The following is a 17796-nucleotide window of genomic DNA, read 5'->3' on the forward strand; positions in this document are numbered from 1 at the left end:
TAAAAACATTATTTATCGAACATTTTTCAAAACTATTAAATTTGATTAATTTTTAAATAAAGCTGTTAGAATAATATAACTAATAAAAAATTAAGAAAAAAATTAATAAAAAAATTATTTTTTAATATACATAATATTATTTTATAATTTTTTTATTTTGTTATAATTTTTTAATTTTAAAAATTTAATAATTATATATTTTAATTAACTATTCGCTGCCAAGCAGAGCTGTACTAGTATTTGATTATTCTTTATGCATAAATAAATAGTTTTAAAAATCTAAATTGGAAAAAAGAAATATGATGTATGTGTATTTCTCATAATCCATCTATGGTGTATCGAGCGCATCCAAAGTCTATATTCACACGTGGCAGCATACGATTCGATCACATCTTAAGCAATGTTTGCGGCAAATGCCGAGAATTCCATGGAAAAGTTTAAGTCGGTTAGTACATTTTATTATTTCTTTCAAAAAACAACATTGATTTTGCTTGAACCTAGTCCATCACGTAACATGTGAACCATCAAATAATATTTTTTTAATAAGTATTTTTCAGGAATCACTCTTATTTCTTAACTTCCTTAATGTTTGATTATTTCTTATGCATAAAAATATAGTTGGAAAGAAGAAATATGATTAATAAATATATATTTTATAATCGGTCTACGATGCACCAAGCGTATTTAAAGTTTCTATGCACATATGGCAGTACTTATTTCGCTGCATCATGTTATAAGTAATAAGCTTTTATATATATATATATACATATATTTAAAAATAAAAATATTTTTTTATAATTATAATGAAACATATATAACTCTTAAAAAAAATATGTGATTAATTTGTAACACGACGTCACCGGTATATCCGGTGCAATCTAGAATTTTTCCTAGGCCACAGCCCATAAGACATTGCCGTGTAGGTCAAGTTAATTAATAATTAATAAATTAAATTAAATAAATAGATTGGGTTAGCGCCATCCTCTAGAGCTCAACACCGCGATCGTCTCGGTCCTTCGCCACCCTCTCCTCGCTCTCCCTCTCTCTCTCGTCTCCCCTTATCTCCTCCCAAACCCTAGCGCGAAGACGCGGTGATCTCCGCCGCTGTCGCGATCTCCGCACTCGCCGTCGACGGTGCGCGAAGACGCTTCGAAACCCTAGCGCCTTCGCGATCCCGCGATCTCCGTCGTCGTGCGGCCGCCGACGCAGTCTCAGGCGGGGAGGCTCCAAATCCCTTACACTTCGCCGTTGTGTGATTATCAGGTAAACAACTTCGTGTTTCTCCCTAGTTTCTCTCTCTCTCTCTCTTTTTTTTCTCAGTGCAAATCGAGCTCTTTTTCTCAAGGAACTGGTGATTGGATCGCTCTAAAAGTGGGATTGGGAGATTTTTGCCGAGCCTTTTTGATCTGGATATGTGTTATTTTGCGTCATCTTTTGGGGTTTTTTTTTGTTTTCTCAATTATTGTGGTTGATGGGAATTTGGTGAGCTAAGTTGGGTTTGATGCGTTTTATTTGTGCTTATTTTTGGGAAGTAAATGGATTTTTTGGTGGGGTTTTAGCAAAACCCAGATGCCAGTTTTTTGCTAAATGATGATCCACTTCAAGGGGGATTTTCGGTGAGTGATTTGTGATCACTGATTAAAAAAGAAAAAGAAAAGAAAATCTTTTTTAAGAGATAGTAATTGGAGGATGATGGTGGACTAATCCTTTACTAATCCTATACTAATCCATATTCTCTTCCATACCACGAAGATAGAGATAGAATTAATTTATCCAATCCTTTACTAATCCTATATTGCGCTAAATGCAAGACTGGAATTGTGTGTATATATATATATACACACACAAAATCCAATCCTGTTCAATCCTGTTCTTGTTATCCTATCCAATCCAATCCAATCCCACACCCCAAAAATTGCCCATATAGGAAAAGGATTACGACTCAATGGATGGTAGGTTTGAAATAGGTGACGGGAGAAGAAGTCGAAATGCCTCTTATGAAAATGTACAAATGCATCTGGTGTAGGCAATAATTTGCCTTCTAATGATAATATGTACAAGGACTCAACTGAAACTTTTTTAAGAATTTAGGGATAGCTGACATCGAACTTGAAAGGTTGAGGACCAAATGAAACTTGGCAGGAAGTTTGGGGACTAAGTGTAATTTACCCAACAATAAACACAACTGGTAGGACTATCCAGCATTTTAGGTTATTCTAATTTCTATGTAACTGTATTTATAACTTTACATATATGTTTTAAGGATTAGAAGCTTATTACGCAATTAGATCTACGATAGCTAAGTACTTGGAAACGCATTTGGAATGCTAGCAATCTTTTAATGTAACAAAGAGACTTTATTATACAAGAGGTACTCTATGTTTAAGCAAGACCTCTTTATTCTGTGTATAACAATAAAAAGTAACAACATTGCTCGCTAAACTACATTTTCTTATTTATATCATTATTATGATACACTAGGAAGAGATGAAAACGTCAGTTTACTAGTTAAATTGATATTTCCAAGACAAGATGATATAATGGCAGGTTAAATTTCTAATTAATCGGTTATTATGAAATGAGTCCTTTGAGGTCCTTTCAATGAACTTTTTGTTTGTATTTTGTTATGCTTGATCTCATTTGATTTGAGGGTCCATTTTGATTGAGGAGTCCTTGCCTAATGTTGTTGTATTTTCATCTAGGCAACTTTGCAAGGTACTTTGCTCATCATGTATGCTACTCAATGCTCGACCGTCGGAAGTCTTGGAATAGATGTTCCACATCAAGGGGGAATTTTGGTGAGTGATTTGTGATCACTGATTAAAAAAGAAAAAGAAAAAATCTTTTTTAAGAGATAGTAATTGGAGGATGATTGTAGACTAATCCTTTACTAATCCTATACTAATCCATATTCTCTTCCAGAGATAGAATTAATTTATCCAATCCTTTACTAATCCTATATTGCACTAAATGCAAGACTGGAATTGTGTGTGTGTGTGTATATATATATATATATATATATCCAATCCAATCGAATCCTGTTCAATCCTGTTCTTGTTATCCTATCCAATCCAATCCCACACCCCAAAAATTGCCCGTATAGAAAAAGATTACGACTCAATGGATGGTTGGTTTGAAATAGGTGACGGGAGAAGAAGTCGAAATGCCTCTTAAAAAAATGAAGATGTACAAATGCGTCTGGTGTAGGCAATAATTTGCCTTCTAATGATAATATGTACAAGGACTCAATTGAAACTCTTTTAAAAATTTAGGGATCGCTGACATCGAACTTGAAAGGTTGAGGGCCAAAATGAAACTTGGCAGGAAGTTTGGGGACTAGTGTTATTTACCCAACAATAAACACAACTGGTAGGACTATCGAGCATTTTAGGTTATTCTAAATTCTATCTAACTGTATTTATAAGTTTACATATATGTTTTAAGGATTAGAAGCTCCTTTATTCTGTGTATAACAATAAAAAGTAACAACATTGCTTGCTAAACTACATTTTCTTATTTATATCATTATTATGATACACTAGGGAGAGATGAATACGTCAGTTTACTAGTTAAATTGATATTCCAAGACAAGATGATATAATGGAAGGTTAAATTTCTAATTAATCGGTTATTATTAAAGGAGTCCTTTTGAGGTCCTTTCAATGACCTTTTTGTTTGTATTTTGTTATGCTTGATCTCATTTGACTTGAGGGTCCATTTTGATTGAGGAGTTCTTGCCTAATGTTGTTGTATTTTCATCTAGGCAACTTTGCAAGGTACTTTGCTCGTCATGTATGCTGCTCATCGCTCGACCGTCGGACATCTTAGAATAAATCTTCCACCTCGCCGTGTGAATCGTAGGCCGCCTCCAGTATATATACCTGTGCGTAATTCAACAGAACCTGTCAAATTTAGTGGTCTATGTGCATCTCACCGAGAGATAAAAGTTTCATCAGTGAGAGGTATTTTTTTTGGGCATAGAATGTATTTCTTCATGTGATATACCTATGTTTCATTTCATGTTTTGCCTACTTTGGAACTCGATTTACTTTTGTTAATTATATCTATTCACTCATATGGAATGGTTGGGAATGAGAAATTTTAATACATCATTAAGAGATATTTTCCTCTTAGGCTTTGATTGACAATGCAATAATTGGTGTACTTGCTGATATATCTAACATTATTTGCATGATAGAATTAATGGTTAATTTTCATTTACCTTAGTGCTGTTGAGACATTCAGTGGAAAAGTGTCTTTACCAATAAAACAGTCTTCTGCTCAGGGTTTGCTAATAACCAATTAGAATAGAATCTTGCCTTGAGGTAAATGTTTTGAAGAGAAATTCTTAGTCATGAGCCCTGCTCCCTATATGATATGGATTGAGTAGCTTTAGACGATGTCCTGTCTTGTCGTCATATTTTAGATAAGAATGTAGTCGGGAATCTGCATCATATTGTATGTTTATTGGTTGATATAGGTTATAATTGTATAATTGGTTTTGTGTTACACACATCACATTCTTTGAGATATCACGATGCCACTGATGTAGTATGTTATTTCTTTCCTATTGCTATCTTATGATTAATTAAACGAAATTAACTCTTTGAAGTAATCCCGAATTCCCGATGCCTCCATTTTGTTGAGATAGGCCATATATTTATGGGCCTCAAGACCCTAAAGTTCCAATCTGACTGGGAGAAAAATAATAGTAGAAAATAAAGAGTCTCAATAGTAATCATAACCCTACTAGATCCTAGTACTAATCCTTACATTTTGTCATCAGCATAAAGATCAGATGAGTTTTATAGTATACTAAGTTGATTTAAATTTTTTTTCAAGTAAAGAAAATCTATAGTACTAGATTTAACTACAAAAATGTAGAACTAAACTCTTAGGTGTTGTTTGGTTCGCACTATGTCAGATCACTAAGGGCTTGTTTGGTTCACGATTTGTAATATTCCGGCAATCTTTGATATTTTCTATTGAAAATATTCAAATCATTACCAATCAACTCAAGTTAGATAGTTGTAAGAGGTGTTAGTGAAGTAGTGGGTGGTAGGAATACTGGATTATCATGGGTTAGGAGGTATTCTCATTTCCGTGGTCGATGGGAATCGTAGTAGTCCATTAATGAGAATATACTAGTTCTTAACAACCTCCCAATCCAAGAGGCTTGATAAGTTAGTAATAAATCTGCCATTCCAAATATAAAATATACAACATTCTTGGAGTATTACAAACCTTGAACCAATCGGCCCCTAAGAGTTGTTAACATTTCCATAATCTGGATTACTAGAATCAGATTTCTAGGAATTTACTATTCCTGTGTTTGGTTAAGGTAGTAATATTATCTCAGATTACCAGATAAGACAATATCATCTTTGGTTCCACAATAAAATTCATCATGGTAATCTTGCCATTATAATGCATATTTCTGAAGTTGCCTCTGCATTGGAATGGCTTAAATAGTGATATCCCCCTCGCAAAGTTATGATCGAGACATTGTTTATTCTTATATTACAAATTTTAAGCATTACAAAGACATCATTTGAACAAAATATGCGAAAATAGAATAATGTGTTGATCATAATGCTAATATCTAATAATTATGCCAACATAAAATATAAAAAAATAGAACATAATGAATACCAAAAGATTCCCAAACATTTGCAATCAATCAGACCATGCAAGTCTAAACTTATAACATGTTACCAAGTAGTAACAAGTCCACAGGGAAAAAACAAGTTCATGGACAACTATCTAACACCCATTCAACATACTCTTAATATCATTGGGCAACTGAAGTAGTTAGTTTTACTTGGCTTCTAATAAAGGTGCTGGTGCACATACGTTGCTTGTTGTTTGACCCATCGATCTTAGAAGTTCTTTGTATATCTTTATCCCTCCATTTGAAATATACTTTGTAGCACGATTTTAATATGAAACATTCATTATTGGTCTATCTACATTTGACAACATCTGCCCCTTCATTCAAAAGAGAAGTCGACAAGTATTCTTTTAAACTCTTGAAGTCGATCTATTTCATGTTGCGTCCTTCTCAAATCCTTGGAGAATAAAGTTCCACTTTCATCTTCTACTTGACCAATCGTTCTAGATCCTAATTTCCTTACATGCTATTTTTTCGTATATGTCTGGCTGCGTGGTGGCCAACAAGGTGTCATAGAGTCATAATTCTGTTCAAAACTTTGTGCTTTTGCCATTCCCTATAACGTACATTTTATCCCACATTTAAATGTTCCTTGTGTCTAGAACATTTTTCCACCATTAGGAGAATTGTCTGAAGGATCTTCCCTCTTCGAGTTGTTTCCTTCCGTCCTATCATGAAACTCTTATTTGTTTATTCCATCGAAGTTCAAGATTTGCAAAGAAACTCCGCCACTTTGCCGACAATGATGTGTTCGTCGGTGCCATGTCCTTAATACTGGTCCTCGTTCTCTTTTGCTCAGACACTCCTTCATTACACTAAACAAGACACCCCATTAATGTTGGTGCATCCTTTCCGAAAAGAAGTCCATCTCAATGATTCTATCCATCTAATCACCCACTTGGGAGCTCTAAAGAGAAAAAGTGAATTGGCTTGGACAGTATAGAATTGCTCAACACCATTCTACCCCCTTGCGAAAGGAGATTGGTCTTCCAACCTTCGATCCTCTTGTCAATGCTAGTAATAGCCGTCCACCAATCCTCCTGTTGCCTACTAGCTAGTGGTTGTCTCGAAGAGAGAATTGCGAACTTTCCAATCTTATATGATAGAATTTGTGTTAGTTTGTGATCTTTACGGGCTTTATTTTTCATGTAGAACAACTCTGACTTCTCATTATTAATTTTCAACCTTGAGCCCTATTCAAAGATATCTAAGCTAAAGTGAAGACTTTGCATAGCTTTTTTTTTTTTTTTTTTCCTTTTTTACTTTGCAAAAGAAAATTGTGTCATCCGTATAATGTAAAAGGCACACCTTGGTCTCGTCGTTCGGGCCCAGATCCTGAATCAAAGTGTTTCTAGTTGCTTCTTTAGTCATTCTGGCAAGTCCTATTCCCAATAAAAATAATAATGGGGAAAAGGGCCCCCTCTTCTCAACTCAATCTACTTTGTATGTGTCCTATTTACCAACATTGCAACCTTTGCATGGTGTGTGCACTATGCTATCCAACCCTACCATATCAGCTTCTAAAAAAAAACAATCTCACTTGTCGTAAGTTTTCTCAAAGTCAACTTTCACTTTGATCCCCTCCAGCGCATTTTTGTTGCACCACCTAACCAATTTGCCAGCCATGACAAAGGAGTTAGTGATAAACTGATCCTTAAGAAAAGCTGATTGGGTTGGCGAAATAATTCTATGCATCACGCCTTCGAGCTTGTTTGCAAAGACTTGAGATTATATTCTGTATACCATTGATGAGACTTTCAGTCTTCGAGCTTGTTTGCAAAGACTTGAGATTATATTCTGTATACCATTGATGAGACTTTCAGTCTGAAGTCGTTTGCCTTGGGGGCTCTTCCTTTCTTCTGTATAGGGCAGATATATGTGTAGTCGATTGCACTGGTGTTGGCCTTTCCTTTGTGAAGCTCCTTAAAAATATTGAAAATGTCCTCCTTAACAACTTCTCAGAATGTTTGGTAAAACATTTGAGCAAAACCATTTGGCTCGAGAGCTTTATTCACCACCCCCCGCATTGAAAAATAGTTTTGTTAATCTCCTCCATCGAGAATAGATCTCGTTTAGGCTGGTAGTGTCTACTTCAAGAAAAAGATTACTCCAATCTCCGACTCCACATTCTCCCAATCTCGTTGGAGCAAAAACGTCTTTGTACTTTTGAAAAAAATACTCTCTCTTTTCTTCCTTGCAAATTATTCAACCATATTCCTCAACCCTTTCCATTGTGTTAGTGCGCTTCCTTTCGTTTGCTGTTGCGTGAAAAAATTTAATGTTACCATCTCTCTCTTTTAGCCAATGTTGCTTGGCATGTGCCCTCCACAACAACTCGTCTTCTATAATCTTGGCCAAACCTGATTTAAGCTCCTCCCTCCTTTCAATCAGTTCTTGATTTAATCCTAGTTGCTCCTCTACTTTATCGATCTTCTGAATTTTGTCCATCGTGTGCTTCTTCGTTTCCTACCCTAATTGTCTTATTCTTGATTGACAAAATTTATATGCAAAATACAATAAATAAGGCACTTTAAGAAAATTCTCTAGCCATCAATATCTGATAAACTTGTAGGATGGTACACTCAAATCTTTTTTCATATTCTTTCAATTAAGTATCCTTGCCTTATATTGTTTCGTAACACCCTTGCAGAATTATGTATTTCTTATGTGCACTATTATCATTATGCTATTTGCTTGTATTAGTACTCGTGGATATTAGCTAGTTAAACATTCTATCAGTAGGGATGAATGTCTTCTAATATGCAAGACGTATGTCGATACGTTAATGATTAGTGTTAGATATGAAACTTTTTGCTTGTTTCTTTAAGTATCTACCTCTCTAGTTACAAGTTATAGAATGGACTTTATTTGCTGCTATAGAATGTTACCTTGTTGCTTATACAAATCATTAGTTGTTTTCGGTTCTATACTCATGGGCATGGCGCTTTTCTTGGTTCTTTAGTCAGCACCACTCATTAACATGCTATGAGATACACTAAAAACTTACTTTCTATTCCACTATGTTAGAACCCTATAAACAGGGATGATTTTGGGTTGTTTCGGAACCTCGTGAAGTAAAAAGAAATTTTTTTTTTTTTTTTTTTTTTTTGTTATGTCAACTTTGCAGATGTGTTAAATTGCACAAATGCCCTTACAAAGTTGGTATTTGCCTGTGTACCCTAGAAAACTTTGCTTATTTGTGGGTATGTCTTGTTGAGAGTGTATTGCAAAAGTATGTACAGTAGCCAAGGTTTTTTGTACCACGCATTACCATTCATTACCAATTTACCATGCTAGATGATATGCTACAAACCTTTGTTTTTATTCTATTATTGTAGAACCCTTTACAAACCTTTGTTTTTATTCTATTATTGTAGAACCCTTTTGTAATATACTGGACTTTCGCAAATTAGAAAGATTGTAGTTTGAGTTGGTGGTTGTGCTATCTGGTTGTTTCTGGACTAAGTTGGGTTTGGTTTGGCGCAAAACGAGCGCGAAACGGAATTTGGAAACGAATTTTGCTAAAACTTAAGTTTCAACGCAATTCCGGACACCCAAAATGTGTTGTGGGCGTCTGGAAGTGTGGAGCTGAGAAGGAGTGGTGTTTCGGAGGATCTAGATGATGGGCCACGACGCCCGAAAATTTCGGGTGGAAATTTCAGACGCTTGGAAGTTCTGTGAGAGTACAGTCTGAAAGACTTAAGGTCACTGCTAACGTGATCTTGTGGGCGCCCGAAAGTATTGTGGATGCCCAAATGCTACGGAGAATTGTAACTGAGTTTGGAGCGGTGAGCAGGTGACTTATTACTTGAGGACGCTCGAGGGAGTGATTCGGCTGCCCGAAAGTCTGAAGTGGCATTGCAATTAGGTTCTGGACGCTTGAATGAAACTCTGGGCATCCGAAACCGTCGGACTAATGAGGTATCAGTCACTTGAAAGTGGCTTCGGGCACCCGGTATATGTTTCGGTCTAAGTGTCTGTTTGCTGTTTTGCTGGAAGTTTGAGAACTTACAATGCTATTGTCACAGGCTATAAATAGGCCATTACTAGTGGCTCCTCCATCCGCCTGCTGAAAGAAAGCAAATTTTTTCTTCTATTTTCCTTTCTTTTCCTCCTTAACAAAGTTTTAGATCCATGTTTGGAGGGCCATAAGTTAATTATTTTCTTGTTGGTGATTCTTGTTGAGGTGTAGCTCTGGAGATAGCTACGGATTGAGGAGAGAAGCCGTGGGAAGATATTTGGTGATAATCTGTACAATCTATTTGGGTGATAAGGTGAGAAATACTATGTAAAATAAAAGTGATAATTTGAAGGGCATTTGAGGTGTATGAATTATAGTTTTGATTCAGGAGCTTAGGTGGAGCTGATCTTCTGGTGTGTGTTGTGGTGTTGTGGAGTAGTGTTGTACGCACTTCTCTTGAAGCTTGACTAGGTGGGCATCTTGTGGCAGAAATCAGCGTACTAACTATTATGTCTATGATTGTATATTGCATATCCTATTTGATATTAGTTGATCCTATACATTAATTGATCTGAGGAGTGCACATGATATGTGTTGTCATGGTGAACGTGATACAAAAGGATGTATTGATCTAAGTAGTTACCAGATAGGTACTTTTGAGAGCTTAGTACCAGTGCCGTGACATAGCCTATACATTGTGAACTACATTGTATTGTGAAACCTATAGAAAGGTAACTTGGGATTATTGGACATGGGTTCCTGTGACTCAATAATGCCATGGGGCAAGAAAATTTTGGAAAAATATGAAAGTGCCAAACGACAGATAAACTGTGAAAAAAGAAAGTAAAATGTAATTTAAAAGTGCTAAAGGGCAAGTAAACAGTGTGATCATGATCTTGTTGATCATTGTAGTGTGTTTAAAAAAGCGCGCCTTAGGTATGTGGCTAGGCGCCTAGGCGCTAGGCTTATTGGCCAGCACCTGGGCAGCCCCTAGGCAGGCGCGCCTTCTTCATATCTATCCTAACAAGTTTGGATTTAGATCTATATGCTCTAATAGGTTTGGATCTATATATTTATTTGTCTATTGGGTTGAAACATATAAAAATAAATCTGAATCCCAAACTAACATAATTTAAAACACTAAACAATCATCAATTGACAAATCTTTAGGAGGAGGGGAGTATTCTTCATCAGGTGATGAAGATGATGATTGATGATTGAGGAATGAGGACTATTTAACATTTCTAGTATGATGTATTTTGGTTTGGAGCCTTTGAATACTTAGCTCTCATATGACGTCCTTTTAATGATTTTTGGCTTGAAACTTTAAACTTTTATGCTTGTTATTTTTTTTATGATCTTGTGCTTATAATTATATATTTTTCAAATCAAAGTTTCCTATATATATTTGTGAATTACTAGTTACCTTTATGCTGGACTTTATTTGGAGACAAAAACGTAATTTGTTCTTTACTTTTAATTGTGTTATTTTGTTTTTTTAACAATTATCATATATGTTGCTTGGCTTTCTTTTCTTTATTTTTTTTCTTTCGAAAATGTGATTATTTGGTTAGTTATAGAATATTTATTGTGATAATATGATTTTAAAGAGCATTTAGTTCTACTAAATAATTATTAGAAAGTATAGTAAAGAACTTCTTGGTTATTTCAAAATTTTATGAAAGTGTGCGTTTAACCTCTCTTAGGCGCGCACCTGCGCCTTGCTCCTAGGCTCAAGCAGTCCTTTGCGCCTAGGTGCGCCTTGGGCTTTTTTAAACCCCGATTGCACACGGCTATAGTTTGCAAGAGCCGAATTGGACTTAATGACAGATGTGGTACTTTTTACTCGGTTGGGGTAGCGCCCTGTGAGTAGGTCCTTCGGAGGTGTAGCCTTATGAGACAGTTTGCCACATTTTCCTACATGAGAGCGGACCACAACACCGAGGGTGATAAGGGTTTGACAGTAGCTGTGGCATAGGCTTGACCAGACTTGTGAGTCGGTCGATGTGACTGGTGATATGATAGTTGTTATTATCAGTTATCTCACTTGATGCATATGAGATATGATGTACATTTTCCAGTATCTGTTCATAGGGGCATCGTAGCAGTTGTTTATTTTTAGGTTAGTATACTATGTGATCATTTATTCATTTCAACTTTTACTATTAATTTCTTTGGTAGATCTAGTAGTGTAGGTCATCGTTGACTGGACCCACTGGGAACTATTTTGCAATAGTTTTCACGCTCTTCGATGGTTGTTTTTTTCTCAAAGTCCGTGTCAGCAGGTGATCGAAGTAAGGGGGTTGCGAGCTCGATAGCATCTCCTACCTAGGGGTGTCAAACGGGCCGGGCGGCCTGCCCGGCCCGGCCCGGCCAGTTAAATCGGGCCGTGCTGGGCCTTGCTCCCGCGACCCAATGGCCCGGCAGGGTCTGCACCAACTCCCAATGCTTTGGGAGGCACCAACTCCCAATGAGTTGAGTTGTGGCCTGTGGCTTTGGGACTCCCAACAGTCAAAGATTGGGTTGTGGCTTTGGGAGTTGGGCTTGGACTAAAATGCCCTTCCCAACAGTNTTTTAAATAATTTAATTTAAAATTTAAAATTTTAATATTTTTATAAATATATTTTAATTTTTTTTACTTATATATTATTTTTAAAAAAATTAATATTAATATTTTTATTTTTCAAAAAATTTAAATATTTTTAAATAAAATTAATAAAATAAAAAAGGGCTGGCCCGAAGCCCGGCCTGGCCCGGCACGGCCCGTGCAATCCGGGCCGGAGGGCCGTGCTGGGCCGGGTTCCAAAAACTTTGGCCCGGCACGGCACGGCCCGATTTTGGGGCCGGGCCGTGCCGGGCTGGCCTGGGGCCCGTTTCGGCCCGGAAAATGTGGGCACGGCCCACATTACATCCCTACTCCTACCTTGGATGTGTGCTAGAGGAGGACCATACCCTGATGTGATGGCTAGCTGTACATATGATATTTTGGAGAGAGACATCTGTTGTGTATTATTGTGGTTATGTTGTTGGGATATGTACAGTTGTAGCGATAGTTGTATTCCTGTATGGTAGCACTTAAGACTTTGATACATATTTTTATATGCATACACTCCTTGTACCTGATTTGGACAGGGGGTTTGAATACGTTCCGTGCGTATGGGGTGCGTCTTCGTACATATGGGGAGTCTGTTAACATAATCTGGGTGCTTCCGCTGTAATACTGTGTGTGATAGATTAAGTTGGTATGCCTAGGAAAGTGATCGGTGGATTTAGGAAACTCTAGACTTTTGGTAGAACCTAAGGATGTCAGATGTGAGTGACTTGTAGCGAAAGTCGATAAATTGGGTTATATGAAATATTCAGAAGTGTATTAAAGAGTAATTGAAGGTGATGTATCTTCTTCTTCCAGATAACTATGTTGGATTCAAACAACGTAGTGTTGTAGAGGAAAAAGGGGATGCTTTCTAGACTTTTGCTTGATTGGGTCGAGTCGTGTTAGTATTGGTGTACTAAATGTTGTTTTGTTCTATGTGATCGGGATGACGCGGCATCCGTGACCACGGACAAGAGCCACTATGGCACAGCTTGAGAAGTAGGATCAGGCAAGGTTTCCGGGATGTGAGAGCTTTTCGAGCAGATGGTCGAGATAGTAGGGCCAATAGGGAGGTAGGCTGAGGCTTCCTAGCCTTAGGAGTAGCATTCGCTTTTGTTGACTACTCATAAGAGAGCACAAGTGTCGGCTACGCCAATCACTACAAGTCCTCCACCAAAAGGTAATGCCGCTGCTATGCCTACAACCACTTGGGATACGTTGATGGCTGGTTAGGGGGTATCAGAGGCAGAGCAGGAGCAAACCCGGGTGAGTTCGACAAACTTTTGCAGGTTTGACCTGCTAAGGTTCGATGGGCAGAACATCGAGCCCTGGATAGTTGAGGTATGGGTTGATGTTGTAGAGATGTTATTTGAGAACTTATATATTGTAAAGGGATCAAGTGCACCTGACAGCGCATTGTTCGGAGGGCGATGCTCACTACTAGTGGAGGGTTCGATTGAGTAGGCTGGAGGGTGCGTCTCCTGGGAACACTATTTAGTGCTTTTTTTTTTTTTTTGAGAATTGTGAAGGAAAAAATTGGAGAATGATTTCAAGAAATTGCGACAGGGGGATTGCACAGTGCAGAATTATGGAAGGGAGTTCACTTGCATTCTGAACTGCATTCCTTTCGCAGTCCAAGATGAATGGCATAAGACGTTACTTTGAGCGAGGCTTGTGGCTGGAGATTAATTAGTTTGTACAGTTGCAACATTTATAGACTGTAGATGAGTTGATTGAGGTTGTGCTTTGGATGGAGCGGGGTGCCACGGTGTTGCGTTAGGAAAGTGAGGTCTTAGAGAAGGAAAGCAAAGCAGCCAGTGAAGATCTTCAGTCAAGATCGAGGAAGCCATTGAAATATTCACAATAGCATTCTCAAGGTCGTGGATCCTTCGTTGGATGGAGACTTTTTGTGGCTCGGCAAAGCAGCAGGGGAGATGTGTGATATATGGTGGGCCGCATTTGCCTCATTTGTGTGCTCAGCGAGAGGGTCAATGTTTCTGCTATGGATAGGCGGGACAGAGGTGGCCAACATGTCCTCAAGATACTTCACAGGCACTATCAGTGGCGTTTATTCCTTCGACCCCACGACAGATGAGATGAGACACCCACATTTATTTCTACAAGCCATCCCCTTGTACCACGCCCGACTGAGGGATCTCCACAGGTGCTAAGTGGTAGAGTATATGCGCCGCAGGTTGAGAAGGCATCAACTGTTGATAATGTGGTCATGGCTATTATTTTAATTAATGGTGTTTGAGTACGCGTATTATTTGATACTGGTGTATCACATTCATTTCTGAGTTGGGCATTTGCATCACTGCATGGACTAGAAATAGATACATTGTCGCACGTACGAGGTTTTAGATTTCTGATCATGTTGGGGAGTGTTGTATGTCATATCCAGTGCAATTGCAACAATAGATTATACCTGTAGACTTATTGATCTTGAAGCAATTAAAGAATTTGGATGTAGTGTTAGGGATGGCTATTATGCGACGATTAACCGCGGAGATAGGATGTTGGTATTACGCGAGCCAGTGTTGATATTACGCGAGCCAGAGTAGGAGGAGTTTGTATATAAGGGTTGTAAGAGTACCCTGTTTGTTATGATCATTTCTACATGTTATAGTACTGAGACTTTGACACATGTTTTTGTATATATTCACTCCTTGTAGCTAATTTGGACAAGTTGGTTGTATACGCTTTGTATGTCTGGGTGCGTTCAAGTGCATACGGCTGATCTGTTAGCGTAATCTAGGGGTTTACAGCAGGCTTCTGTTGTAACACGAGGCGTGACGCCTATGAACCCTATGTGCAATTTAGATATGTTATTCCATGGCAGGTGATACACTAGAAAGTAGAAACCTTTATTTTTATTCTATAGATACCTTGGCAAGGGCATGTGTGCAAATAAGTAGGTACCTTCTTAAGGTTACTTCGTCTCCTCGCTGGCGACAGATGGAAGGATATATGGTTAAGTAAATCAGATAAATCATGTTTAATGAGCGGATGATTTTTGATAATAGAGTTAAGTTTTATTCATTATTTTTTCCTCTATATTTGTAAGGGCATCTGTATGTGAGAAGTGCAGTAATGTTTACTGCTACACGTGATTGCATGTAAATCTTTGTGAAGTATGGACATCACTAATTAAGCAATATGCTTTTGGAGGCTGTGAGTTTTGTCTTAACTAATATTTCCGTATTTATTTGCGGCAGCTGGTGCGTCCTGCAAAAACTGCGGAAATGTCAGCAACAGCATCTCGTTCTTATCTGAACAGTCAGAGTTGACCACATTGGCACAACTTTGATCCGTATCTTTGAAAAGAACTGAAAAAAAAAAAAAAAAAAAAAAAAAAAAATTTGCTCATCTGAGACTGATTTGTATACTTAGCTATGCGTAATTAAACCCTTAAGAAGTTGATTTGCAACTTTGATCTGGCAAAGGTCCGTTGACTTCCCGTTTATGATAATACTCTTCTCTCCAAATTTGCATTGTGATGGGTATATCAAGCTCCAATCACTTCAAAGATATTTTCGCACGGAACTCATTGTCAGCTATTATTTCTTGGTATTCGTTGTATTAATTTGATAAATAGGTCTAGTGTACCATGGGGTGGAGAACTGAACTTGGAGAATTAAACTTAATGGACCATTCTTGTTTTCAATTATCCAAATATTACTCGCATGGTAGATATAAATAACTTCCATTGGTTGGTGAGACTGTGTAGTTAAGTACCTGAAATTATCATCTTTTCTTGTATACTAAGAGATTTTCAGTTTAGTATGATATAATCTTCAAATACTAATGGAAATGTTGATTTTGGATCACAGGAGAGCCTCGTTTTGGCAGCTTCAGCAACTTCTCTTTAGCAGGAGAAAATTCTATTAGTGGAATTCCATCATTGTCCAGACGAAGCAAGATGCGACCAAGAAGTTCGGTGGTCCCTTTAGCATCAAAGAGCTCCTTCAGCTACCCTGAGATGACTTGCAAACCTAAATGGTGGTGGCGCACACTCGCTTGCATCCCTTACCTTCTACCTCTCCACAATATATGGTCCTACGCTGATGTAGTTTATCATCTTCACCCTTTATTGCAAAATTACGAGTTCCTGGTGAACCCTTTCCTGGACACTATAGCGTTAATGCCCAGTTGGCTCACTTACGCTCTTTTCATGGGAATCTACTACTTGGTGGTGAGGAGGAATGAACTGCCTCATTTCCTGCGGTTCCACATTGCAATGGCGATGCTTTTTGACACGGGCATTCAGATCATGGGGACTGTGTGCACTTGGATGCCGAACACGGTCTACAGGGGTAGCTTGATGGTGCATTTCTGGCTGACATTGGCATTCCTTCAGATGTACACAGTGCTTGATTGCATGAGGTGCGCGCTTTCTGGAATGTACTCGGAGGTGCCCTTTCTGTCTGAATCGGCGTACATTCACACTGATCTGAAGCTATTTTGATATTAGGGTTCCTCTCCATAAATAGTTAATGCATAGTTAGAATAATGTGTCTATCTGTAGAGATCGTGGTTACTAGAAGAAGCTACGGAGATCGTGGCAGAAGAAATAATAGCTAGTTATTAGGCTTGTTCCCTTGTCTTGAAATAGGATGTTACCAAAGGTAGGATTAGATTTTGGTAAATTGCGCTACTAGTCCATGAACTTAGCATTGAGTTTTGTTTCAGTCCTCAAAACTTTCTGACGTCGACAATCGAGATCCTGAACTTTCAATACGGTTTCATTTTAGTTACTAAACTTTTTCGTTTGTTTTGATTTAGTCTTTAACTTGGAATTATTGCTTGCACCAAGTTCATCTTTATGTGTGTACACTGAGTATTGCAGCTTTTCAACCTATCTTGTATTTTTAATTCAATGGTCAAATTTTTATATGAAGAAAAGATTATAACTCAAATGGATGTAAGTACTGAAATATAGGATAATAAAAAGGGCCGATGAAAGCTATAGCACAGATGTATAGAGGCAATAATTTACCTTCTAATAGGAGTTTGTAGATAAGGTCTAGTGTGAAACTATTTCAAGAGTTCAGGGATCAGTAATGTCGAACCTAAAAGTTTTGAGGACCAAAATGAAACCCGGCTAGAAGTTTGGGGACTACTACTGTGGAATGAGAGTGCAAAACAAGTGTGGCAGTTACATGGACATTGTTCGATTCAGGGCCCCACAAGTGTAGACTCCTGTGGGATTCTGAATCTAACTATTAATTTTGTCTATTCAATTCAGATTATGTTCTCTTTTAATCACAACAAATTTTGTTCATTTGGCATTTGTACATTTGGGCTTCATAATAGTTGTTTAATGTAGTTTCTTGAGGGTTTGATATTTGATGTACTTTGTGAGTGCTAAAGTAATTGGAATAAACTATTCTCGAGTAAGTTGACAGGTGGAAAAAAAAAGTGTGCATCAAACATTATTGGTCTTGCATGTGAGCTATTCTTTGCAAAGTTCCTCTTTCTTTCTTTGGCTTCCATATCTTAGAAGTGTACTCGTCCTCCCTAGAGATGCAAATGGATGGGGTTGGTAGAGCTCCCGCCTTGATCTGTCCC

At 37.7% G+C, this 17796-nt stretch overlaps 1 protein-coding gene across 2 annotated transcripts; it reads left to right on the plus strand.

Annotated features, from left to right (window-relative positions):
• Positions 956 to 17490, plus strand: LOC109724189 (protein TIC 20-I, chloroplastic-like). 2 transcript variants are annotated; one of them, XM_020252926.1, is made up of 4 exons: positions 956 to 1263; positions 2703 to 2798; positions 3764 to 3962; positions 16059 to 17490. In XM_020252926.1, exons 2-4 carry the CDS (start codon positions 2730 to 2732, stop codon positions 16691 to 16693), a joined length of 903 nt encoding a protein of 300 aa, XP_020108515.1. In that variant the 5' UTR covers positions 956 to 1263; positions 2703 to 2729; the 3' UTR covers positions 16694 to 17490. The 2 variants fall into 2 exon arrangements, with proteins under 2 accessions (XP_020108515.1, XP_020108516.1); XM_020252927.1 differs by lacking the exon at positions 2703 to 2798.

Source organism: Ananas comosus, linkage group 18, assembly GCF_001540865.1.
Source record: "Ananas comosus cultivar F153 linkage group 18, ASM154086v1, whole genome shotgun sequence".
NCBI classification, from domain to species: Eukaryota; Viridiplantae; Streptophyta; class Magnoliopsida; order Poales; family Bromeliaceae; genus Ananas; species Ananas comosus.